The 27,440-nt window shown below is 42.3% G+C and overlaps 1 protein-coding gene across 4 annotated transcripts; it reads left to right on the top strand.

Moving 5' to 3' along the window:
• The first annotated feature begins 362 nt into the window (after window positions 1-362).
• Window positions 363-26,000, top strand: LOC121324015 (fermitin family homolog 2-like). 4 transcript variants are annotated; one of them, XM_041265393.1, is made up of 17 exons: window positions 363-837; window positions 1,748-1,905; window positions 10,647-10,880; window positions 13,097-13,225; window positions 15,023-15,055; window positions 16,490-16,715; window positions 16,809-16,911; window positions 17,452-17,559; window positions 19,183-19,317; window positions 19,723-19,772; window positions 20,075-20,199; window positions 20,635-20,741; window positions 21,019-21,240; window positions 22,573-22,593; window positions 23,194-23,318; window positions 23,979-24,120; window positions 24,453-26,000. In XM_041265393.1, the coding sequence occupies exons 2-17, from the start codon at window positions 1,749-1,751 to the stop codon at window positions 24,624-24,626; spliced, it is 2,091 nt and encodes a 696-aa protein (XP_041121327.1). In that variant the 5' UTR covers window positions 363-837; window position 1,748; the 3' UTR covers window positions 24,627-26,000. The 4 variants fall into 4 exon arrangements, with proteins under 4 accessions (XP_041121327.1, XP_041121328.1, XP_041121329.1 ...); XM_041265394.1 differs by lacking the exon at window positions 22,573-22,593 and having other exon boundaries at window positions 364-837; XM_041265395.1 differs by lacking the exon at window positions 15,023-15,055 and having other exon boundaries at window positions 369-837.
• Window positions 26,001-27,440: the final 1,440 nt, after the last annotated feature.

Here is a 27,440-nt window from a genome sequence, read left to right as displayed (position 1 = left end):
AACACGCCAAATATAGTCAAATATATGGGATTAATCTCACCAATGAAAGAATCACATATACACTAACTCCTGGAGGGATAGCCAATGTACAAAGTTTAATCGGAACCATCTGTGTTCTTAAGTGCGTAGCTTGGTGTGTGTGTGTTTTGTTAGCTCACATAACGGTAATGCATTCTACCTCCCATTGCCACGCAGGGTGTGGGTGTGTAAATGTGTCTGTTTCTATGGGGGTACAACTGGATAATGTATCCCGGGCTGCGGCTTGAGCCCCGGATGTCATTCCGGTCCATAGTCTAAGTTCCATAGCCATAAAAGGCAGGGACTGCCGACCTTCGGTGCTCCCATTCCCGAGAGCTAGGCTCTGTGCTGTGTGAGCACACAACGCTCCGGGGAAGTGGGGAAAAACAAAACAAAACAAAACAAACACTTTTAGCAAAAAGCCTTTCAATGGAGGCAAGGTGTGCAAAATGAAAATAAAATAAATAAATAAAAAACAAAAAACGTGCATACATTTTCCCTTTCCTTCTTTTATCCCTTCAAAATAAAGTGAGTAAAAAAGTGGGAACTGGGAAGCGGATAAAGCCTGGAGTACTTCATAGGAATATCGGGATTGGAGTAGTGAGTGACGTTATCTGCTGTGGCGAGAGGGAGGCAGAAAGCGAGCCAACAGGACTCCATTAAGTAGAGCCGGGAGGAAACACTTTGGTAGGCTGTGTTTACTGGGACGTGTTGTGTTTCTGAAAGTCAATTCAAGAAAAAAAAAAAAAAACAGTGAAAAAACAAGAACTTTTGGGGTTTTAACAGTTTGCCGTTTTTGGGACTGTTGCATTTGTGAAGGTGAGTTGGTATAACACGTAGCTGTAATTGATTTTCGCTTTTACTCTTTTAAGCAGCGACAAGCCTCTGCGTGGCGTGTGTGTGTCGAGTCTGTTTTTGTTTAGCTACGTGTTAACAAGTGAGAACATTTATATTTTGTATAACCTTGATGTTTGTTTACTATCCCTTTACTACTTATCGTTACCCATCCTGTGTCGGGTTCTGAATTCGGAACCGGTATCTTGCACAGTCTTTTAAGGCACTAAACATTTCAAACTTATTTTAGGCTGCTAGTGGTATTGCCTAAGATAAGGTAGTACCGTTAAGTAGAGCAGGTGAGCAAATATATCGCCGCGGGATAAAATGCTTGTAATGTATGTACATACTAAGTATCTTTCACAATGGGGCTTAAAATATGCTCGTCTGTAAACGATTGCGAACACTGCAAAATGAAGGCTCTATTCGAATGTATTTATTAGTTGTCAGTACTTTTACAGGGGGGGGTATTTTTCCACGAAATTGATCTTTTCTATTATAGAAGTTTAATACATTCGGACGTTATCTTTTGTAAAAGAAACAAAACACCACTTCATTTTTTTTTCTCGCTAAAAATGATGACGTGGTATAAAGCAGGAATGGCTGACCGTTCTGTAAAGCTGCGGTTCTCCTCTGAACTTTGCGGTGTTAAATGGTGGGTCTTTGGTTTGGGTGTGGACGCCGGGTCCCTCTAATGTCAAAGCCTCTTTTATTTGCCTATACAGATTACCCCGACATACGGGCAGTGAAGCGTGTCTTGTAGCCTTCAGTGTTTCATATTCTATATACATATGTAGATGCATTAACGGTGGATGTGCTTTACGTTTTGATAGTGTCTAGGCTTTTGTTTGCACCCATGCATTTGCTTTATTAACCCGTGACTGTCTGACTGCAGGATGGCGCTGGACGGTATTCGGATGCCCGATGGCTGCTATGCAGACGGGACCTGGGAGTTGAGAATGCACGTGACTGATCTCCACCGGGACGTGTCGCTGAGGGTCACGGGCGAGGTGCACATTGGAGGGGTGATGCTCAAACTCGTCGAGAAGCTTGGTAAGTTTGCATAGACACCGGGGTGGGGGGTTAAAATTGGTGCCACCTGTAAAACGTCTTACCTGTTTTTGATTTTGTTTAAACCTGTTAATTATGGCAAATGGCTGTATATCGACACAGCTAGATTGAGCGATTTAAGAGAAAGTCGCGTGCTTCGTGCGTGCATTCTATGTAATGTAAGGTTCATGTTTTTTGTCCCTTTTGTACAGTTGATTTTAATTAGGCTCATTTTAGGCATAGGCTGTCATAACTTCAGTGAGTTTGTGCTTCACTATGTTAAATCCTGCTGTACAAAGCTGTAATCCCAGTGGATTTGACAGCTGGGTTGTATTGAGATGTTATAAAGAGACAGATAGGTGTCAAGGGATGTACCGGATGTTTTGTGTGGTTTGCCATTATTTTGCATAGTAAGCATTTCTTAATTGCACCGATATGCACACGAGTGTGTTGATAACCACGAAGCCAACATAGCGATTTTTGTGGTTGATTATGCCATGGTGGTATTGTCTATGGAAGATGCATCAGATATTAAACTTGGAAGAGTTCTCCTGGAAATTTGTGGGTGTGTTTGAGGCAATGAGTGGATGTTTTACTGGGTGGTTGGGGCAAGACCGTAAAGACCTTCCTCTTGTAGGGGGGGGTTTCCTCTAGAAAACGCTAGTAAATAGCCAGTTGTTCAAAACTTCGGGATGTTTTAAGACTGCCACAGTTCAACTTTATTTCAGTAATTTTGCTGGTTGATTGCCCAAGGTGGCTAATATGTGTCTCTACCTGGGCTGAAAGTACAATATGACCCCCTTGCCATTCTTTTGTCCATTTTTTCATTGACACGTTACATGCGTTCTTTATGGGGGGGGGGGGGGGGGGGGGGGACGACGACTCCTTCAGTACTGTTCTCTCGCCCCTCCCCCACTGGCTCTGTAATTTAACTAACTGACAACATTAACCATTAACTTGAACAGCATGTTCACAAACAATAAGCTGAAACCACACACAACAGAACTTGCACGCTCTGTCCTCGCGGAAATAAACTGGAAATACAGCCCACTACGTTCCTGCAATGCATTGTTTCTGGGTTAAATTATGGGCGACGCTTTTTTAATTCCTCACATGTGCGGTTTTGTCGATACTATGGATCGTGTAGTGAAAGGAAATTAATGAATTTAAAGTTTTTTTTTTTTTTTTTTTTTTTTAATTACACGTCTTGTTTATTGACAGTGTATTTATCATGCAGCTACAGTGTAATCCACTACCCATGCATTCTATAGTTTGGTTTGACCCCCTGAGGCTCGGTGTAGAATCCATAATGACATTAGTGGTCTGAACTTAACTATCAGTTGAAACAGCACACACACAAAACACTTGTCAATTTGGCATTGGGCACCTTCGCATACAGTGAAGAAGCCAAGAGCGTCTTGATTTCACATGCCCTTGCCTTTGGAATATGTTGGTTATGTGGCAGTCTTATGACACCATTCTGGAGTTTGCCTGGATGCCTTATTGAACTGCTGCTTTTAAAAATGTAGCAATTTACACAGTACAACAATGTTTACATATATTGTTTGTGTGTGTGGCCCTGCCCGCTCTTCTCATTCCTGGGCTCGCAGGCAGCTGTGGTGGAAAGCGCTTATAGATGCTGCATTGAAATGGTGGCAATGATGTTGTTACTGCTTTTTCATGAAGAATAGTTAATGGTGGTAGTATTCCCCAGGCTGTGAGGGCCAGTGTCTGGACCTGTAGACATCGGGACAGGTGTATGGTAGAGCAAGTATTTGTGCAGGCTTCTTGCACTGCACGGTTTGTTTAAGTTGAACGCTGAAGGTGAGAGTTTCGCAGCCATCTGAATTGTCTAAACTGAAGGACTTTGGACCATTGCCCTTCACAGCAGATAAAGTAAACTGTGGGTAGATGTGACCAGCTGCTCTTGCGCAGGTACGGAATGGGCCGTTTGCCATTGAGGTTAAAGGGTCCTCTTATAGTTTCTAATCAAACATCTTGTTCTGATAAGGATTGTTAATGGTGGAAATAAACCGCATGAGGGCAACTGTCGCACAAACACCTGGCCATATTGTTGGGCCAGATTGAGTGTTTTTAGTTTTATTTTTCATGTTCTATTCCCCTTCTCCTCCCAAGCCTGACACACTGAGCAGGGGAAAGCTGACTGTTGTGTGCAGAAGCACTAATGTGTTTAGTGGATTGCTTTGTGAAATGCCAGGAAAGCACTTTGTTATTGATTACCTTGTTTCCTGTTCATTTCTCTCTACTATATTTAAGAAGATTGAAAGGTCAATTCTATTAGATTGGTATGTATTTAGAACATGTTCAATACTCTTATTCAATATTGTACATTTCTGCATGTGTTTATATATTTAGAACATTACTGAAACTGTTTTCTACAGTATGTTAATAGTAAATGTGTGTAGTAGTGCTGTGCTTTTACGTGTTGAAGGCAGTGGGTTGAGAAGCTCAGTGGTCTGAGCTCTGGGTTGGGTGGGATATAGATTGACACTGTAGAGATAGAAAGATGTTGGTTTACTGCTGAAAATGTATCTGTGGTGGGAAGGGTTAAGCTGGCTTAGCTTTCCAGAAGCTTGCAGCTAAAGAGATCATTAGGATTCCAATGTGGTAACAGAAGATTAGAAAATAGAACTGAGCACATTCTGTTCAGAGACTTGAAATGTACTGGCAATCCCCTGTGATGCAGAAGTGTGGTCTAATAGCACACATTAGTCTGCAGAGACTCGCATTCACAAACCTTGTATGGGGTAAAAAAAACAATTCCGTACTGCCATTTTAGGTGAAATCCTGTCCTGAAATGACATTGCCTGTTGGTCGGTTCATTACCGTCTTGTAGAGGTAATGAGAAAGGTATTGTGTGTTTGTGAAGAGCAGGGTCAGTGATGTGACGAATGGCTCACTGATCGAATTCCATGCGAGTCTTCTCTGGAGCAGGAAATGACTTCTCTGGTTTGGCATGTTCACTCCCAGCTGCTGTCAGATGTGCACCAGTAAATGAGCTGGCTTTAGTCTCTTTAACCCTTTCTGTTTCCAGACGGCTTTTCCCTTTCTGTTAGACGCTGGCTGTTCAGCAGGAATGTTGCAGGTTTGAACCCTACTGCGATCTGTGACCCCTGTAATGGGGTTCAGGTGTTACCAGCTCTGGCTGTGATCTTGTAAATCTGAGCTTGTTTTCCATGACAAAGGAGACAGTCCTCTGCTGTGTCTACTAGTTTTACTGTAGAAATAAGAGTGTTTTGATTAATGCGTGTGTCTGCAGATTTGATTCCTGCACAGCATAAACACGTGATCAGTGTTTACTGTTAATGCCTACTTGTGACGGATGGGTAAATATTAGCGATGCAACAGTTATCAATCATTGAGCTCCATGGCTGTTGGTTTGCAAGTCTCAATTACACTTTCATTTATCGACTACTTGCCCTGGTGCCCTACAGCAGCTAGCTAATAAATCTCTTCTATTTATGATAAGAAATTGGATGTCGTCTTGCATTTCTGGTATACATTTTTTTATATAGAATGCACATGCTTGTTTTTAGTTGTATTTTGTTGCTTTTTTGCTTTTAAATACAATAGTCCTAAATGCGTAGATTATTGACTTTACTGTTCGATTGGTATGCTGGTTGCCGAGTGCAGTTCCTAGTTAATATCTATGCAGTAGTTTCTCTTGCCTCCCACGGAGATTGTACTACACTGTATGGAAGGGAGTGTGCTGTGAGGAAGATGGCATCGTACTACACTGTGTGGAAGGGAATGTGCTGTGAGGAAGATGGCTCGCACCTGACAATTGAACAGGGGATGTTTGGAAGGAAACGGCATCCATTTGGCGCAGGATGTGAAGCTTCCTGCTTCTGTGGCTTGGGAAGGCTGGGATTCATTGCGGGGGTGTGGTGAAGCTCGCTGCTGCCGAGAGAATGGCTTTACAAAGGAGGCTCACTACCCTCCTGATTTATAGACAGTCTGGATTGCTGTCTCCTCCTCTTCCTGAGTGATTTCCCAGGTGCTGTTAAGGGCTGCTGCCAATTTTATGTCAGTGTTTCAAGCATACAGACAGCGGTGGTGCATGGAAACCAACACAGTCTCCTGAGCTTTCTTTAGTTTTACTGGTACACACACACATCTCATCCTTTTTTTTTTTAATTGAATACAATAGTATTTTTATTTATTTACTTTGTTTTTCCAGTCAAGTAGACTTTTCAGTCTGCTCTGTTGGTTGTGTAACCACACAGGAAGTAGATGGTTTAAGTAGTGACCTTGCCTAGTTTTGTGGCTTCCTGTGTGTGATATATATATATATATAATGGTATATATATCTATAATATATATAGATATATATATATTATATATTAATATTATAGCTGGCTCTGAGACTCGATTTTTTTTTTATATTATATTATAATTTAACCCCCCTGCCTATAATTTGTAAGTTCTATATTATATAGGTTAACAAGTCCCATTTCTTTTAAATTCAAATACTGATGTGTTGATTTTTTTATTGTACCTTCTGCAACACAAGTAAAAATGGTTATTAAAACAATGTTTATTTTTCATGAAGCTACGCAGTGAAAATGACTAGTATTATATTAACACATGGTGTCCCTCTGTCACTGGCACAATACTGGGGAATGCCTTTGAAGTGGCCCGAGTCCCTATCTTCCTTCTGTACAGTAGGTCGTTAACTGTGAACTGGGATGACGTTACAGTGGTTTGAAAAGCACCAAATATCAATGTGTGTTGTCACATGTTTGCTTTGGCTTTTCGCCTCAATATCGCCTACTCCAGAAAATGGATTTGTCAAGGAAAAACTGAATCTGCATCTGGGCAATCCTTTGTTCAGAGTTTCTGGGAAAGAGAAATCTCTGCTCTTGTGATGTCGTGAGCTTTTATGAAATTGTAAATTGTATTTCCATTTTGACCTTTGTGTGCATTACAGCATAGACCATCTGCTGTTAGCAGTACGTCCTTCATAACACAATCTTACTGTACTAGTCAAATGTTTGCTTGTTGGTTCTGTAACCCCAATTTAAATGTGTTGCTGTTTTGAGTAGATAATCCCAATATCATTACAACCCCCCCTTATATATAATATAAATACCCCCCCCCCCCCCCCCCCCCCCCCCCCCTTTTATATATATAACATGCCATGTCTCGCCAGCCAGGCGATCAAACGCTGCTTGATACTGAGCGGTCTGTATTTAAGCTGCAGAGAGCCAAGGAGTTTGGGACAATGGAAAGATCACAAGGTGCCTTGTAAATCCAGTTTTTGTCAAGATCTTTGATTTTTTTTTTTTTTTTATATAAGAGCTGCAGTTGCCCACTTTTACAGTAGAACTGATTCTGTGGCTGAGTCATGCTGCCTTTTTATTGAACTTCCAAGTGCGACCAGTTATTTTAGGAACGGAGCTTCCTTCCGGTCTCTCGCATTGGCTAGGCGTGTAACGGTTCGTAGTGTGTCGATGAATCATGATAGTTTCTTTGCATGATATTTTGTATCATAATGAAGGTACTGTATGCTTTTTGTATCGTAATACAAGACCAAAAGAGCAACATAGCTCATTGTATTTACCAGTGTTTTATAACTGGTATGAATACATGCTCTCCCTAAACATTTCATTTGCCACAACACCCTGTGTATCGTATGTATTTTTCCCTGTACAGCACCTGCTTTGTATGCCTATTAGAGACATGATCTCTACCCCTTTTAAATTGAAGCTTAAACATGACCTGAGAGCGACTCCTTATTTTTATTTTTGCGTTCTCCTGATTATTTATTTTTTATTAAATTTTAGATTTTCACATTGAATTCTGATGAAGTAATTATTGTAATGCAGGGGTGGAGATAAGGCTCCCATTGAATAGCAGTTTAATCCGATCCAGCATTCACTAAGAGTTTAGTAAGACACACCTGAGCTTGTTTCCCCATACACAGTGATTAATCAAGCGTGTGTCAAAACCTGGAATGGGTGAAACTGCTGTGAAATAGGAGTCTTGCCGTATTTCCATCCCTGTAGTGATACACTCTGCAGTGTGTCTTCACTACCATGTGTCTGTCTATGTCCCTCTTGATGGATTTCTGATAGCTTTGCAGTTTTGATATGAATAAGTAAGGATAAACACACACGAGAGTTGGGTCATCAGTAAGTATGACATCTCTTGGGTGTTCTGTTCTCCTATTGATCAGATAGAAGTGGGAGCCCATGGAGAAGTTACTTGTGCAGATCCACGGTGACATGCCCTGTATAAACTTACTGTAGGTTTAGACGTGCTGATGAAGCGCAGTCTAGAACTGTCCACACCCAGTCCGTTAGTGTCCCGTGAGGGAGTTTTTATAAACAATCTTTTGCTTCAGTGTAAACATTAGCAGCCATGCAGTAAAGAGGGGTGCTGCTGTAAACTATTTAACTAGCAGTCAGTGAGGACTCTAAGTTTCAGAGAGAGAGAAAAAAAACACTACCTTTTTATTTTTTATGGACTTTCACAAACAGTGGTGCAGACTTTACTTTGGAGCACTGTGGATGGGAGGTGGGGTAGTAGAAGTCTCCAGTCTGATTGGTGCAGCTGTATATGCAAGCAGGGATGCACACTGTGTTGCATGAAGAAACACATTATTAAAATAAATACTCCTATAAGCCATGGCATGGACATTCACAAATGAGTGGCTCAGACAAGGACACATGTTTCCCTTTCGAATTCTAGCTCTCCCAAGGACTCTAGCTCTGCATTTTATTGCACCCAATTAGTTTGTGCCTGATTTAGAGTCAGTATTACGTCAGGCTTGCAGCCTGTATTTGTAGCTGTAGCTGCTGTGCGGAGATTGAATTACCTGCCCTTATTGAAATGATTGATGGGTGATTGCCGGGCCAGGACTGAAAATGAGAAGCAAAGCTGCAACCAGAGCACCAGTTTAAAAGGAACAAAATAGTCATTCTGTCTGAAGTGGTGAATGAAATATCGCCAGACTGTAGACAAGGACTGGCCCTGTTTCTATCCCATTCACCCCCTTTATGCCTTTGTCTGTAAAGCCCCATTTTGGATATTTTCCCGTTTTGAGTGGTGAAAAGGCTTCCGCTTCTAGGAAGTGTTTCCTAATGCACTTTGCAGCCATCCTGGGTGTTTTACTGTTACCGCTGGCAAACTGCAGAATGACGGAATTGGATTTGTTTGAACTGCATTAATTCTCTTGGTAGAATTAAAATAATGGCTTACTGTACCGGTGGTCTTTTTGTTTACGTGACATGTAAAAGCGAAGGCCAGTGAAATGGCAACGAGACACACACTCTGGTTCTGGCCACTTGCCTGAATGCTGCTGCGTATCGGGGTAAATCATCGACAACCGGAAACCAAGTATCTCGGCAACCGCATCAAAAACAATCCTGAAACCGAAGTGGGACATCCGGGCCCCCTGGAGTGCATTTATCTTGGTTTTTGTTTTGAGAAAAGTTTAAGATGTTAAACTGTGATACTCTGGGGGATTCATTCCCCTCTAAAGGGATGAACATGCCCAGCTAATGGGGATATAGTGGAGATGTCTGTGTACTGTTATACTTTGATACGCCATGGTTTTTACGCAGCTCTTGAATTTTGCTCTTGCTTGTGATCTGTTGGGTTGTTGAAGGTTGCTGTATATCTTGGGAACTACTTGCCCAAATTTTTTTAAAGCTTTGTGTGAACATTTGTTTGCTCCGTTTTGATTTTGTTGTAACTTGTACCATGGTTAGGATTACAGTTAACTGTGGGAAAACACACTTTGTAGTGTAGGGGTATTTGGGGGTTTGTCGACCTTATTGAAAGATGACTGAGCAAAACGGGCTTCCAGTTATTCCTGGAAATAATGCAGTTATCAGGCAGCCTCTGCCATTTCTTGTTTGCTATGAAAACCTACTCATGAGCAGCCATCCTTCAACACGGAGGGGGCCGTGTCTCTCACTGGATTCAAACCAGGATCCCTTGCAGTGTTATTGATGCCTGGACCAGCTTAACAAGCCGAGGAAACTCAAACCATGACATGCTAACTTTTAATTAACAATGACAAACTCACAGAAGGCTGTGTTTTAGGTTGCTATGTTTTCATGAAACTGTATATAGGACAAGTACAGTCATTAAAACTGCTCCCCACCCCTTAATTTAGAAGGGTTAACAAATTCTGGAATATTTGAGTCTGCGTTTTGAGTCACAAGTAACTGGGGGTTTAGTTTAGAGCTCGCTGGTATTTTTACTAGGCTCTGTAACCAGACACCAGTAGCAGTCAGCTCTCTGGGCACATGCCTGTGGCCTGACATAATCGCAGAGGAAACTCGGACATGGTGCAAATCTCAAGCCAACACACACGTCAATGAGAGCAGAACATTGTCAAGGTCTCCTTGCTATTTCTTTTTAAATAAGCTACCAAATTCTGTAAATGCAAACCCCTGTCTTTTTTTTTTTACATAAAATATGTTCTTGCCAGACATGAACAGTGGATATTTATTTGACCTGTTTCACTCCATCTTGATTGGATGTGTAAAGCAAAGGATGTGTAAACCTGCTGGTAGAGAAGGTGGAACTTCTTCCCAGAGGCACCACTGGGCAAGAAGAGAATTGGTTTGAGTAATGTTTCTGCTTTAAACTGGCATTCTGGGTTCAGTCTAGTCTGCTGAGGTGAAAGGCTACTGCAGTGTAACATTTGACATTTATTCAAAGTAGTTTGTCAACAGTCCTTCATATAATCTCTCTCTCTCTCTTTCTAGATGTGAAGAGGGACTGGTCAGACCACGCTCTGTGGTGGGAGAAGAAGAAGACCTGGCTGCTCAAGACTCACTGGACCCTGGATAAGTACGGGATCCAGGCTGACGCTCGGCTGCTCTTCACCCCTCAGCACAAGCTGCTGCGGCTCCAGCTACCAAACATGAAGCACATGAAGGTCAAGGTGAACTTCTCTGACCGCGTCTTCAAGGCCGTCTCAGACATTGCAAAGACCTTCAGTAAGTGCTCGGTTTATCCATCGCTGCGAAACGCTCAAGCCAGGGTTGGGGTCTTGATGATGACTATGATAGTCGGGTTTTTCTTTTGAAATGGGTATTTGTGCTTCTGCTGTATTCTATTAGCAGCTGTGCATGTTGTGGTGTTTTTCTTTGGCTAACAGCAGACCTCTTCAAAGAGCAGATTGATGCCTGTGTAATTCAGTTCTTTGTGTTCACTGCTCAGTGAGCTGGAAGCAAGGTGCTGGTCATATTTCATCCCTTTTGTTGCGGCAGGATCAATGAATGCCACCAGGGCAAACTTGTCTTGTAGAAAACTCTCTAGCATACCTATCAAACCTCCTGAGGCATGAATCTATGAAACTTCTCATCTTATTGTTTTCTGTTTTCTTCTTGTCCACTGCATGGAATGTGCATGGTTGATATTTCAAGTTCTGTTGAACTGCTCTTTCAATTGTAACAATTGGTAGCAAGTCCACCCCTCTCAAATGTCTATGTAAGTATTCTGCCAAGCGGATTAATCACAGGTACAAATACAGAAATGTTCAATATAATAAACCCCCCCCCCCCAAAAAACATTGGGTCACTAAAAGTGGTTGAAAAAGCCTGGTGAACTCTGCGTCGGTCTGATCGGAGCCTGGTGCTCTCTGCGGCGGTCTAATCGGAGCCTGGTGCAGTGGTGAGCACTGCTTTTATAGCACGATAAGAAAATAAAAACTGAACTAGCTTGTGCAGCAGTTGTGGGTGACTTCTCGCTTGCAGATGAAGTGCAGAGATGACAGATCTTCGGGTTTTTTTCAGGAGCCCTTTCTTTAACCCATTTCATTTCATGACAATAAAAGGGCATTTCAAGTATCAGCCCCTGTTGTGGGTCCGGTGCTGTTCTGGCAACTTGGCTTTAGACTGGAAGCTGTGGGCTGTCTAATGCTCACAGCGTTCACTTTGTTACAGGCAGTACAGAATCTTGGCTTGGAGAGAAGGGACCTTGTGTTGACAGCCAATCTGCATATTGTGTCCTGTCCTTACTGGTACTGCTTGGCTCCGAAGGCTGCTGAAATAGGGAGATGTGTGAAGGTGAAGACATGGCCTGCTTCTCATCCTCTTAAAAGCAGAACCACATACTGAATAGGGTGGCCGATCTCTGAACAGTCAGTTTATTTAATAAGTTTATAAACACACCAGAAAAGCAGCCTGACACAGCTTTAAAGAAGTACAAACTAACTGGGAATTTCTGATGGACTCATTTAATAGGTGTAAGTCCCCCTGGTGCAGACCCCCCCCCCTCCCTTTCCTCTCTCTTGCCAGTAATGAGTGCATTAAAGGCATGCAGTCCTCCCTTTACACCCCCTAGGAAGCTGAAGGCATGCGTTGGCTCTGATGCTCTTGGCCTGCTCTCATTGCTGTATAAGGCCAGGCTGTCGCTCAGCTTTTTATACTACAATGAAGAAGGGGGGAAAGCTACCAGCTGTTAGTCCTTAAAACTCCTGGTGTGTGTGCTTTAGTTACACAACCTAAACATGGCGTCCTGACCAAGCCATGAAGCTAGCTCTGACACACACACACACTCTCCATGACAGCTTTTTAAAGTCTTTTACATGAACTGTTAAATGTTTTTTTTTTTATTTCTGTAACGCCCTCAAAAGGAGACATTTCTTGCAACTCGCCTATTCAGTAAAATATCAATTCTACTGATTTAAAAAAAAAAAAAAAGCAGCTTGGCTTGCAAATGTGCTTTTTAGTGTAGTACCTTTCATTGAAGCCTGTACTCCTGGGATTGCTGCTGTCAAGTCCACAGTATCCTCTAACTACCAAAGTTAATCAGCACCCAGACCAACCACAGCAGAGTCACTCAACTAGTGCAATTGAAACTCTCCAGACAAGTGCATCATCAAGGAGTCCTGTGTCTGCCTGGTGGCAGAGACTGCAAGCAGCACCCTGTTCAGGATGTGGGCGGCTGGGAGGGCAGCCTGAGAACAGGGATTCTTCTAGCTGCAAGCCCAGCTGTTTCTGATTTGTTCTCTTATTCACTGCAGTGGAGGGAAGATTTCAGCTGAGCCCGTGACCAGAAAACAACTTTGATGTAGGAATAATACATATTTAAAATGTTTCTCTGCCGGGTGGGGGTGGGAGTCAACATTGTAACTGTATTCACGAAGACATTACTGCGGTTCTTGTTTACATAGTGTCCTTGGGCTGAACCCCAACTTGTTTCCTCCCAGATATCAGGCACCCTGAGGAGCTGTCTCTGCTGCGCAAACCCCAGGACCCCAAAAAGAAGAAAAAAAAGCTGGAGGAGGCAGAGGAGGATGCGCTGGAGTTAGAGGGGCCACTCCTCACCCCCGGATCAGGTAGATCACTTGTCTTTCACAATGCAGCTCTTTGCCGTCCTGTAGTGTGTCCTTCGCACTTTTAGCTCTGCCTTTCCTGCTTCTCTTTGAACGCTTGTTACCGATCCTCCTTGCTTACAGTAAAACAATGCAGACTACTACGCTGTGGATAGATTTAGCGGTAGTACACTTGAGAATAAACATTCACTATTTGTGTGCGGTCAAAAGTTAGACACTTAAGCAGCACGTAAAATGTAGTTCCGCATTCCACCCTCCCTTCTTCACATGCATTCATTTATTACACACTTGGCATTAGACTTTTGGTCCAGCCCAGGGTATTGATGAATTCTTGGAGAGACTGGAATTCATCTCTTGATGCATTTTTCTCATTTTAAGTCAATTGCAACTAGTGCTTCTAATTTGATAGCTTTTAGAAACAGCAATAGCCCAACTGGCGACAAGAGCGGTAACCTAATATAAGTTGCATTCCATGTACTTCAATTTAAAGTCAAATAAAGTTTTCTCCTCTGGCTCTGTGGTGGCTTGATTTACAAAACAGGCAGCCAGTGTCAAAGGTCAGGGGTGGGAGTGGGGACTCTGGCCTCTGGCCAGATGTGTGGGGTTAAAACTCTGAACTTTCCAGATGTGTGGGGTTCAGGGAATGTGCATCGCAACAAAACTGCAGTCTGGCATGAGGATTACTCCAGATTTACTGACCCCACTGCATTTCCTGTGTTTTATAAACAGTGTCTCTACAGTGGCCTTGTTCTTATCCAGTGCCACTGACCCAGAGCTCTGGGTCTGGGAATTTTCCCAGATTCACTACCTCCTTCTGTATATAGGACAGTACTGATGTGAACTCGGAGAAGTGTGAACCCATTGGGCGTCATGGGTAACATCCTATGAGGCTGGTACTAGGTGTTCTCCGGTAAATCACGCAGCCCCACCCAGTTGAGTTGTTGCACATGAGAATAATCTCAATCTGTTTGCTTAAATATTTCATACCTGTTAGAAATGGAAACAAGCAATGTGATACTTGCCTTGTGGAAGAGCCTGTAGTTTATCAGCAGGCAAGGTGGAACGTGCATTACTGTTGCAGTCCTGGATTTCAGCTGTGCTATTGTTGGCTCCACTACCTTTGCTACATATTTCTAAAGCATTAGCATGTTGAGTTTAAATGCGTACGACTGCTCTTAAAAGCTTGCTAATGGTTTTGTGTACTCACTCCTTGGAGTTGACAGGCTGTTCATCTCACTGCGGCCATGGAAACATGAGCTTTCTGCTGTAAAGCTGCTGCATAAGGTCCACGTGCTCACTGGCCTCTGTGAAAGTTAAAGCACACGCTTGTGTTGGTTTGCCATAGAAGGATAGTTTTAAATATCTGTTTTGTGTATTCAGAAATTAACAAATGGGCAAACTTCAGATTTTTAAAAGCTAGAAGGGATGCATTCCCAATTTTATAACAGATTTATATTTTTTTCTAATTCTTTCCTGTTGAAATTAAGACATATCGAAAGATATATCCAACTCATCACTGTGAACCTGCTATAAATAACAGCTTAGGGAAAGTAAAGCAATCGAAATGAATCCCACAAGAATAAAATCTGGCTCACTTTCTCTTGATGTACAGAAGTTGTCCTGTAGTTTACCTCTATTGTGTGGCTTGCACACACGGTACACTGGGCAGCACTGTCCTCCCTGTTGCAAATGTTACTCTGTCTGTCTCTGTCTCCGGTGTGTCTCTCTCTCTCTCTCTCTCTGAATTTCTTAATCTGTTTCCTCTTTTCCTTTCCTTGCTCTCTCTTCTCGCATCTCCAGACTCCGATGTTATTTTCATCGGCCCAGTCAAAGGTAAGCTTTTGCTCTTGTCTGTCCTTTCCTGCATAGTGTTTCCTAATTGGAGGGGCTTGTTTGAAACATTTGGCACTTAACAACTGGGATAAGATTCAGTTAATACTGACAGTTTAAAAGGTGTAAGACACCTGAAACAAAGCAAATATTGTACATCTGCCCTTCGGTGGGAATCACTGTGCACATTAACGACTTTGAAACTTCAACTGTGTCTTAATGGTGCATGAACCAGACTGCTACTGATCAGAGTTGGGGTCAATTCCTGTTCAATTTTAAATTCCTTTTTTAAAATCAGTTCCCATTCCCTTCTAATCCATTCCAACGCATCATTGATCAAAATTACAATCGTCAGTATTCTGTTAATGAGCTTCTCGGGTGAAGTCACTGTTTTTAGTCCATTAAATTTGATGCCAGTGAAAGCTGTAGTTGAATAATCACAGCCATTGTCTCTAAAATGTAAATTCCAATTCCTTCGAAATAATTGATTTTAAAAAGGAATTGGAATTGAAAAACGGAAATTAACCCCGACCCTGCTAATGATCGCTCGATCGTGGTTTCGGGAGAGAAATGGTGCAAGCTGCCTAATTTCTCAAATTTGATCAACACGTACGCAAGGTGTTCATGGGGATCATGTAAGTTTGTGGTAAGGTAATTTCTAACAAACTTCATGCTGTTCTGCATTGTATTGGTGTCTTGCATGCGTGTTTCCATGCACTTGCTGACTGTGCAGCACTAAGTGCTTATAACTTGGGCGCTGCAGCACTGAGGCAGTCTGATTGCTAGTCAAACAACCAAAAATACTTTTCAGCATAGCAACAAATTAGTGACTATTGGACATGCGTGATCTGAGTTAGTGTGTGGTATACATCTTTGGCTTAGTTTTCTCTCTGCAGTATGTTTATTTCTGTTTGTCCATCTCAAGTTCTGAAGCATGCTGTTAAATACAGGGGGGGTGGGGTGTTCCAAATAAAATGTTGTGGCTGGCTGGATTTTGTTGACATGATGTCTCACAATGTGAAAAACCATTGGTCAGGCTAGTTCCTGAGTGTCCGTTTTGACGTGACACAGATCTTGTACGTGGTGCTGGCATTTAGATCTTCTCAGAAACGATTCCTTGTTTGAATTGTTCTGTACAAAAGCAGCTCCAGCCCCTTTTCCAGCTCCCTGAGCCTCGGATTGGGCTGCCTCTTAAAATTCATGCTGTCTGACTCCTGCTGGCTCACTGTGTCCATTATATGCCATTCAAACTGAAATCTCCAGGCTGCCATTGAGAGGGGTATGGGTCGTGTATTTAGTTTTGTTTGTGTTTGCATGTATATGGTGCATTCCATAATAGCTTACATGTGTTTGTCTACTGTGAACATCCCTAATAAGACTGCCTCCCCTCCTACTTGCCCAGAGGCTTAATGTGATTTCCCTCCCCTACACTCTCAGGCAGTATATACTCGAGTCCTGGCCTCTACAGTAAGACTATGACCCCCACCTATGACTCTCGCGACGGTAGTCCGTTGTCCCCCACCTCGGCCTGGTTTGGGGACAGCCCTCTGTCGGAGGGAAATCCCAGCATCCTCGCTGTCAGCCAACCAATCTCCTCGCCTGATATCCTGTCCAAGCTCTACAAGCCACAGAGTCTGCTGGACAAGGCCAAGATCAACCAAGGGTGAGTGGAGCTCCATTCCCTGTGGAGAGCCTTGCGTTACCTGTGGCCAGGTGTAGTTCCTTAATACCACTCTCAATCCTGCCTCTTGCACAGGTGGTTTGACTCCTCCCGATCTCTGATGGAACAAGATGTGAAAGAGAACGAGGTGCTGCTGCTGAGATTCAAATACCACAGTTTCTTCGACCTTAACCCAAAGGTACTGTCTAAAATTGCCCCATGTGCTGCCTGTGTGTGTGCGCAGTACATGTAAATTTAAATAAAGTAGCTGTTTGTGCTTGTGTGTGACAAGCTAGGACATGTTTAAGGTTAAAGTCTCCATTTAGTGTTATGAGTTAAGCTCCTATGTTATAGGGATATTTTCACACCTCTCCTCCTGTGAATGAAATTTGAAAGCCACCCAATGTGATACTACTTTGTACCGTACGTGAAATGGTTGTGGCCGTGGAAGACAAAGTGGGAAAGGAGAAATAATAAAAAAAATTCTAAAGTGAGTAAATAGGAAAATAAAGGTGTAATAGTAATGGAAATACTGGAAAGGTTAAAGAACAAAGAAATCCCTTTCAGAACAGCAGTTGGTCAGCAACTGTGCAATTCACTGTAGTTACCAATTTTTGGGATAGATTTGTATTACCTGGAGAACTAAAACTGCTGCCAGCTGGAGAAGTACTGTAAGAAGCCCCGTGCAGTGAAGGCTGGTTATTTATGTAGGTAATCCCTGATTCTCTTGCCCCTGCAGTACGACGCTATCCGTGTGAATCAGCTCTATGAACAGGCGAAGTGGGCCATCCTACTGGAGGAGATAGAGTGCACTGAGGAGGAGATGATGATGTTTGCAGCTCTGCAGGTGAGTCAGGGAAGGAGTGCAGGGTGCGCTGGGTGTTCCTTCCCAGTGTGGAATGTTCTGCTTGGTTTTGGTGCCATTTTTCTGTGCTTGCTGCAGTTGGATCCTTGCAGCTGTGGACTGACTGCAGAGTTAGTCAAACGAGAAACTGTTTGGAGCTTAGGGGAAGTGACATGAGACCAGGCAACTCGGCTACCATTTTGGAAGCTCAAAAAATTTGAATCCTGGAATCCCAAGATGCCTAACTGGATGTTTATATCTATTTGGCTATATCTATATGCCTGTCATCCTTAACTGTCTACAGCAGTGGTTCCCAACCCCAGTCCTGGGGGACCTACTGTATCTGATGGTTTTCATTCCAACTGAGATCTCAGTTACTTCACTAGACCCTTAATTTGAACTGATAATTTGCTTAATTATACCTTTTTTAGACCTCAAACAGTTGCAGAGTTCAAGTTACTTATAAAATTTTACAGCTAACTTGAAATATGCAACTCTTCACAGCTGAAAAAGGTAGTCTAATTAAGCACATTATCAGTTCAAATAAGGGTCTAGAAGTAATTGAGCGCTCAATTGGAATGAAAACCCGCAGCCACGAGCGTCCCCAGGACTGGTTTTTGAACCACTGGTCTATCGCAATGGATACTTGTGTGAAATGTAGCAGCGAATTTGTTGAAGTACATATTGTAGCAGGTAACAAAGCATTTGTGGAAATTTAACTCAAGCAGTCATGTGATCGGCTGTTTTATTTTTAGATGTGCTGAGAAAGCTCCAGATCCTCTTTGTTTCTTTTGAATTTGTTGTGGTGTTTTGTTCTCCCTCCAGGACATCCTTGTAAACAGATTATCAGTCTCTATGGACATCTTCTGCTTGTTAAATCTTTAAGTCTATGAGCTAGGCCAAACAATGCATGACCCTGAAGGGTGCAGCCATCAGCCATTATGTACAGAGCAGCATAGCGATGAAACAAACGCACTAGGCAGTCATGGAGTATTGTTTACATAAACCAGTTTAGCAGCAGAAATGGGAGGGGATACACTGTACACAGTATGTATATAGTTTATTATATTCAGGGCACATCCACCTAGCTGCATTCATTAATAGCTAAACCTTTTCAGAATTTGTTTTTCTTTTTAAAAATCTCTAAAGCTCCCATTGCCTTCTAGATTTATGGAGGTATCCGTCTGCACTGTGTGTCCCTCGCCCTCAATGAGATAATGAGCTTGCTGTGCGGTCTGTAGCCCGTCAGTGATAGAAACTAATTTGAGTTTTTTTTTTGCTTGTTCCAGAGTACATCCACTTAAATGCAATTGAAGAGAACATTATGTTCACCTGTAATGGCAGCATGGCTAAATGTAGCAATTACTTGCTAATGTGGGTATGGGAAGTAGTGCGTACCTGATTACCTTGGGTAGACAGCAAGCATTGAACTTGAGTGCTTCGTCTGTCTATTTTTCTTCCGTTCATGGTCACACAGCTAATACATGAGATAGCCTATACTACAGATCTCTAATTCTCAAGCTCATGGAGGGTTGGTACTGTGCCAGTGGTGAGGCGAGAGTTCAATCTGTTGCTGGCTCGGAGTTGAGTTGGTTCTGTGTGTTTGTCTCTGTCCCTGTCCTGTAGTACCACATCAATAAGCTGTCCATCATGTCCTCGGTCAACCACATGAACAACAGTGACAAGGAGGTGGACGAGGTGGACGCAGCGTTGTCTGACCTGGAGATCACGCTGGAGGGGGGCAAGACTTCCAGCATACTGGTACACACCTCCTTTACTGCTACTGGGAATGTATTGCTGTAGATCAGCTGGAACCTTGCAGTTCCTGCAGCAATCTGACACTTTCTTTCTAATAGGATTTATTTTCAAACGTGGTTCAGGTGCTGCTCTGAGATTCATGGGCTGGGCACTGGGGGGTGTTGAATGTGATTTGCACAGAGCAAAGGTTTTTATATCTGGTATAAGAATTATCTACTTGCAGGCATTGGTCTCGCTGTGTCACCGGGGACTTGGAGTTAATCACAGGGCAGGTCTAGCGCAGGCTTTGGTTCATGGCTCAAGCGGAAATTCTGACCCTATCTGATCAAGTAGACCGTGAGGTATGTGTAAAGGACTCTTCTCTTTAAGCAGTTCACTGAAATGCAATTTTTGTTTGTTTTTTTTAAGGGTGATATCACTTCTATTCCGGAACTTGCAGACTACGTTAAAATTTTCAAGTGAGTACATTTTAAAGCTGTTCATTGCTCTCCTGTTTTTAGTTATGATGTATCTGTATAAAATATTTCTGCAGTTTTCAGTGGTTGAACAGAGCAAGCCATATAGTGGTTGGCAAGGGTTTTGTGAGTTGAGGTGCTTGGTGGTACTTGAGACATTTCTGTGTGCTTCGGAGAACTGAGCTGAGTCCTCTGTATTGAATTTACACAGGGTGAGCAAATTCAGTAGAGTCTGGAGAACTCTGAAATCCACAAGGTTGATAGTGATCACTACATCCTGATAGTTCTGGTTCAATGTTTTCTAGGCCGAAGAAGCTAACCCTTAAAGGCTACAAACAGTACTGGTGCACGTTTAAAGACATTACCATCTCCTGCTACAAGAGCAAGGAGGAAGCTCACGGGACTCCAGCCTACCAGATGAATCTCAGAGGTAAGAGAAGTGGGGCTGAGAATCACTACCTGTAATACAGCTTGGAACTCCCTGCAACCAGCACACTGTCTTGCAGAGAGCATCGTACCGGTGAGGAGGTCTTCATACTGAACAGGTCATAAGAACGGATGTTACTGTCATTTATATTAAACTCTATGGCTTTAATTCAGAGCTGCAAGGTATATTGGGTGTGAGAAATAAATAAATATAACCAGCTAATTATTAAAATAATGCGTTTTCAATTTATCAAGGAGGTGTGTGTGTGTGTGTGTGTGTGTGTGTGTGCTCTCTCTATCCTTGATTTCTAAAAAGATTGTTGTATAGCTCAATGAGCCGTAGATGGGTCCAGAGTCATCTGGACAGCCCTGCCTTGTGTGTGTTTTCTTAATTTAAATTTTGTTTCCCCCTCCCCTTTGCATTCCTCACCACCCCTAGGTTGTGAGGTGACTCCAGATGTCAATATCTCTGGTCAGAAGTTCAACATCAAGCTGCTGATCCCTGTGGCTGACGGCATGAACGAGATCTGGCTGCGCTGTGACACTGTGAGCATGTTTCCAATACTCGCCTGCACTTGTGCACCCCCTCTGAGCACTATTTTAACTGGTTTTTTAACTGTTTTTATTCTGGTTTAAGCTTTTAAACATTTACTGACCTCCTATAGGTGGTCTGCATTGTGTCAATTCAAGTCATGACATTCAAATTCAGAAGGATTTGATGCAGCTGCAGCAGAGTTATTCAGGGTGGGGGGAATGCCTCTGTGCTGGGGGGCTGTGTTTTACATGGGTAACATACCCTATTGAGTGAATCCCCACCCCACAGGAGAAGCAATATGCCAACTGGATGGCGGCATGCCGGCTGGCCTCCAAAGGCAAGACGATGGCTGACAGTTCATACAACCTGGAGGTGCAGAACATCCTGTCCTTCCTCAAGATGCAACACATGAATCCTGACCCCCAGCTCATCGCTGAGCCCATCAGCACCGACATCAACCCCGAGTGCCTGGTCTCTCCACGCTATCTCAAGAAGTACAAGAATAAGCAGGTATGCCAGCGGTGCGGCAGACACTACGTTGTTAAAATAGCCATACATCATCATCAGATGGCCAAGCATCGGCACTTGACATGCCTGCTTTCACGCACTCTCCTTCTCCTTTTAAGTTTTGAGATGGCAGGCAAATCTTGATGTATGCGTAATAATTGAACAGATGGACACACACCGCATGGCTGAGAGGAAGGGGGGAGGAAGCGGGATGGGCTCCCAGTGTGTGTTGGAGTCTGATTGATGTTTCCCAGATGCAGCTGTGTTGTATCAGAGCTGTGTGAAACATCTGGATCACTGTGGCATGTCTCTCCTGTCGGCAAAGTGACTTTTTGTGCTCAAAGGAATGTGGGGAGAGGAGGGGGTGTGAATCTCAAGGAATTCTTGGAATGTGGTTCTGTAGGTCAGCCTGGGAAACTCAGCAGCTTTTGAAAGCGGATAGTAAAAGAATTACGTTCTGTGTTCTACATTTTACACTCGTTCAGATGCCAGATATTACAATTGATTTTGTTGCAGGTAGTTTTTCAGCTGCATGCACACAAGTTTTGTCTGTTTTTGAAGCCTTATTGTCTGAATTAGACCTGCTACTGTCGGTGGCACTGGAACCATTTTTAAAGTGGGGGTGCTGAAAGCAGTTGAACAAAACTGGAAGCCATGCAAAGCCAAAGGGGTGCTGCTGCACCCTGAGCACCTCTAGTTCCAGCACCCTTGGCTACTGTTGCTATCGCCGCCTCCTCCTTCTCCTTCTCTCCCTTTCTCTGTTTGAAGCAAAATTACAGGCACTGTAGCCACTCATTCAGAAATCCTCTCATTCCTCAGGCCCTACTGCCACCTGTTGGAAAATTGTTTTGTGATTTGTTTTTCTGCAGACATTTCTGTCCTGTGTAAAGAGGCTTCTTGTATTGTAATGACAGTAGATGACCACTATCATCACCAGAAAAGAAAGTGACAAAGGCCTGTTAGCTTGTATGTATACACAAAAAATATATATCTTTGCACTACTTCACATACAGTAAGGTAACATTTTAGATAGTCCAAAATTGGTGCTAACCAGGGTCTCAAACCTGTACATCCATCACAAAATCCAACCATGGTCTTTCTACCACATGGTATGAGCACCTTGCCATGGGAACAGGAACCTGGACTGACCTCAGTGGGTTTATATATAATGTGCTGCTTTTTCTCACTGGATTTATTGCATGAATCCCGGCTTGAACTTTTTTATTTCTGTTTTGACTTTTTGCAGCAGTTTCTATGCTTTGTTGCCTTGTTCTCACTGCTTTTTCTTTCTTTCTGCTCCCTCTCCCTCCTTTTTGCTCATCCTGCCGTCTTCAGCCAGGCTATATAAGGGACTTGGTAAGTGACTGTCCGTCTGTCTAGCTGTGCACTAGAACAGGTGTCGCATTTGGTGTAGTTCGGGGAATGTGTTCAATAGCGTAGTTCAACATCTGTGTTAAACTTGAACTTTTACAAGTGTGTGTTTGTAATGTTGAGAGAGTTGATTTTAGGTGAAATTCTGTAATAAATTAGCAAGCTTCCCTTTTTTTGTACTTTTAAAAAGCACAATCCAAAAGATGTATAATTAAATAATGGTATGCCTTCAACCCGAGTGATATAACATGTTTAATTTGATAGAAAGGCACTCATTTTTATGTAAAATTCGTAAATGGCAAGTCTGTTCTGGGACAGGATGTAGTCAGACTTTGATTACTGTGTTTGTTCTTTGCTTTCTGGACTGACCTCAATGGGTTATCAGATTTCTAGATGTGTCTATATGGACGATGGACGGGGGCATGCCTCTTGTGTAAAACAAAGGGAGTGAGGTCTGGGGCTTGTGCTCTGTGCTTGCAGGGGAAGTTTGAATTTAAACAGCTGTTTGTAGCTTTGGCATACTGTAGGGGTTAAAAGCAAAACTGGGTTGATCTTTGATTTGTCAACCTGTTTGTCCTCCTGAAGATCACGGCTCGGATCCTCGAAGCTCACCAGAACGTGGCCCAGATGGGTCTGATCGAAGCCAAGATGAGATTCATCCAGGCCTGGCAGTCTCTGCCCGAGTTTGGAATGACACACTTCCTTGCAAAGTGAGTTCAAATGGAGCTGTGGAAATCCCAATATTAGAAGTTCTTCTCATTCACCTTGGAAATGTTCATGCACGTTCTAGAAAATGGACAGTATTTGGGGCACCATGGGCTTGATCAGCAAGAATATGTTGCACACGTTTTGAAGAGGGGGGAGACAGAGATATATATATATATATATATATATATATATATATATATATATATATATATATATATATATATATATATATATATATATATATATATATATGGGGGTGGGTGAAGAAATAAGACTTCCTGGCTATTCCTGCCTTTCTCCAGTAGCTTGACAATGCTCTTAAATCTGATTTAATATCCCATTTATCCATAATTACGAATGTAGCTTTTTTCAGGCAGTTGGTAGATAGGGAGGGGAGTGTGGCTGACAGGACTTTCTACCAGTTATGCAGGATGATCCAGTGTTTTAATTGGGGCAATACACAAATGCCCATATCAGGATATTTAGCCAGCAAGATGTCTTGAGTGGGCTAAAATTGGCAACTATAGCCACCCTCCCAGGCTCTGCATTTATTCATCTGTTTTTGTTTGTTGGAGGGTAGTGTAATTTATAGTTAATACAATTAGGTGGTGGTATTTTTAGATCAAAATCTAAGTGTGGCTCTTGGCTGGATTACCCAACAGGTTCCAGGGAGGGAAGAGGGAGGAGCTGATCGGCATCACCTACAACAGGCTGATCCGCATGGACGCCCACACTGGAGATGCGATCAAGACCTGGAGATTCAGCAACATGAAGCAGTGGAACGTCAACTGGGAGATCAAAATGGTGCATTTTTAAATCTGATGGATTTGTATTTGTCACCTCAAGGTTGATATCTCATGCCGGAGGATGATTTTAAAATTATCACTTTGTCTAATATAAACTTCTCTCAGTTAGCATTGCTGATAAATAATTTGTGCCCATTACACTTTTGATATAGATAGATAGATAGATAGAAACATTGTGCTAACTGCTGAAGAACAAGCAGAAAATACATAATGATGTTAAACTAAATGTTAAAAATGAATAATGAAATCGAGCAGCAGTTTAAGGCTCTGCTTCGTTAGTTTAGTTGTTGTTCCCAGGGTTGTAATTTCACTTGCTGGACTCCTTTCCAGGTGACAGTGGAGTTTGCAGATGAGCCGAGCCTTGCTTTCATCTGCACGGAGGTGGACTGCAAGGTTGTGCACGAGTTCATTGGAGGATACATCTTCCTGTCGACGCGTGCCAAGGACCAGAATGAGAGCCTTGACGAGGAGATGTTCTACAAGCTGACCAGTGGCTGGGTTTGATTTGGGATGAAAGAGGCTGACGGGGGGGGGGGGGGGGGGGGGGGGGGTGCGCACCAAGAGAGAAATCCAATCTGGTCCTGCCAGACCAACATAAAATACTTCATACTGTTTCAATGCCCAGTCCAGGTGAACACTGTCCATGATGGGGGGGGGGGATGCTTTATAGCCCTCTCCACCTCTTCCCTTCTTTCATCTTCTTGGGTAGCAGCAGCCCATAACAGATGACCTTTTGAACCTGCGGATGAACCCTGCAGTTTGAAACAGCTCTATAAACCCTGTCACACACCAGCGAAAATACGTCCACATATCTCCCAGGGTCACCATTCTTGGAGCAGTTACAGAGGGTTAGGATTACCCAGGATGCACCAGTCTCTCTCCTTAACAATAAATTACTACTTTTGTATTCAAAAGTTGTTTGTTTTTTTTAATTTTACACTTTGAAGCATACTGCGTCTGCAAAGTTCGATTACCTGTCTGTGATGCTACGTGGTTATATTGTTCTTTTCACGTGTGTTTGTGTAAAATTGGGCTGCTTTTGCAGGTTCGTTGTGCAGACTAAACTGTCTACCTTCTCATATATCGCAGCAGCTGGTTATATAGTGTCATTTTCTAACCAGGGCTGGCCAGATGTTGCTTAGTTTGCGGTTCATGATCATGAATGTGATGGAGTGTTTAACACCTTGCATGTCTAGTATGGGGGTCGGATACATGAAGGTTGTATTAATATGAAGGAAATATTCCCCTGATGGGGGAGTCTAACTGGGTTGGGCTCCATACCCTGCTTTACAGGAAGTTGTCTCCCCCTGTTTGCAAAGCTAAGTTTTTTTTTTTTTTTTTTTAATTACAAGATGACCTGTGAACTGTAACATACTGCTTTTTATTAAGCTCATACCGAACTTGTAGAATTCATTAGAATTTGATTTGTTTTGTTGTTTTGCAATTAAATATAATGCATGCTACAAAAGCACTTCCATCCTAAAATTTGCCAAAAAACTGAAATGGTTTGTGTGGGTCTTAAACAGAAACATGAAATGAAGTGTGTATGAGGAGCAGTATTTTAATGAAGCCGGTGTAGTGTGCAGGTGTAATGCTTGTTTCTTATATAACCCAGATAGCGCCTGTGCTTGGGCTGTGTTTTTTTTTTTCTTTTGCATAGTATGGGTTTTGTTAGGTATCATGACCGTCGAATTCAACATGCATCATGGATTACTTTGCCTATCCTGATTTTTTTTTTGGCCACACAGAGGTGCAGCCTTGGTGAGTTTGTCATCAGAGTGTGTGACTCATTTATTTATTTATTTTTTTCTCCTTGATCTGCAATCTCTCCATTTTCAATGAATGTGAAGTGCTGGGAACCAGAACAGCCTGTTTTACTTTACACTGTTGCTAATAGCTGTCATTAATATAACCTGTTTGTTGTAAAGAAGTGCTGTTTAAAAAGTGGCATTGCCCTGATAAAAGCCCCCTTTTTGTATTCCCAGAACTGCCCTTATAGAGAGGGGTGATAGACCCCACTGTATATTCAGCAATCCCTCCTATAGAGAAGGATGGCAGACCCCAGTGTGTATACATAAATCCCCCTATAGAGAAGGATGACGGACCCCTGTGTATTCAGCAATGTCCCCTATAGAGAAGGATGACGGACCCCAGTGTGTGTACAGAGCTGTGCAGGTTGCTGTCAAGCATTCTCCTTGTATAACCCAGTCTGTGTTTTTGCTGATTTGTAGAGGTGAGTGCTGCTCGTGACTCATTATGAATGACACTGTCTATCGGGTTACCAGCCTTGCTCACTTTTGTTTGCCATACTAATTATTTTTACACCATATAGTATTATGGAGTTATATTTATAACTCGCCAGCATTAGGACACAAACAATACGCAGTCAGGTTTCATTATTTTTTTTCTATTTTCCAGGTGAATGAAGGAACTCCTAAATGAAGTATTAGTTTTATGTAACTAATGTAAAAACACAAGTTTTATATAATTGTACAGATTTATGTTTGTGTAGTTTCACAAAAAAATCAGCAGTTGACCTTGAATATGAAGTCTGAAGTTGTTTGTGTCTTCAAAAATAAGGTCTTCTGAAGTCGATATATAATATATATATATATATATATATATATATATATATATATATATATATATATATATATATATTATATATATATAATATATATAATTAATCGCAGCATTAAAGTAGATCTAGTTGAACCCAAGTCTCAAACTCCAGGTTGAAGGGCTACTTCAAAGCTTGATCTCCCCTTTTTGATGCCTTGATCTCAAACATACAAAGCTGCCTTTTTAAAGAGACTACATGAATGTGTTTTAATTGTCCAAATGGACAGCTGAGTTTCTACATGTGGGCTATTTCAATTACAATAAGGTGCTTCCGGCAAAGAATGCAGACTGAGGCTTTTCCACAAACTGATTTAAAAGGAGGCCCTACTTTAACAATTTAACATATTTTTTTTTAAATTTATGAATAAAGCAGTTGAGCTGTCCTTAGCCCTGGAGTCTGAGACTGCAATAGAATGAAGTAACACTGCTAGCTTTGCCTCAAAGTGCTCATAGCGCTATTAGTTTTGTGCCGTCTATGTCTGAGAATAAGGGGTATTGTCCCTTGTGTTTTTTAGACTGTAAATGCATTTATTTTAAAAAATAAAAAAACTATTATTTAACAATGTCTTGGCGTTTTTTTTTTTGCATTGCTGCTTTTATACTAAACTACAAGGGAGTATATTGGAGATGCCCATATACAAGTATACACTAGGGTTTCAGCCACTTGTGCCACACTGTTTAGTTCTATATTTATAA

The sequence above is a fragment of the Polyodon spathula genome, chromosome 12 (genome assembly GCF_017654505.1).
Source record: "Polyodon spathula isolate WHYD16114869_AA chromosome 12, ASM1765450v1, whole genome shotgun sequence".
Taxonomy (NCBI): domain Eukaryota; kingdom Metazoa; phylum Chordata; class Actinopteri; order Acipenseriformes; family Polyodontidae; genus Polyodon; species Polyodon spathula.
This window is presented reverse-complemented; position numbering and strand designations above follow the sequence as displayed.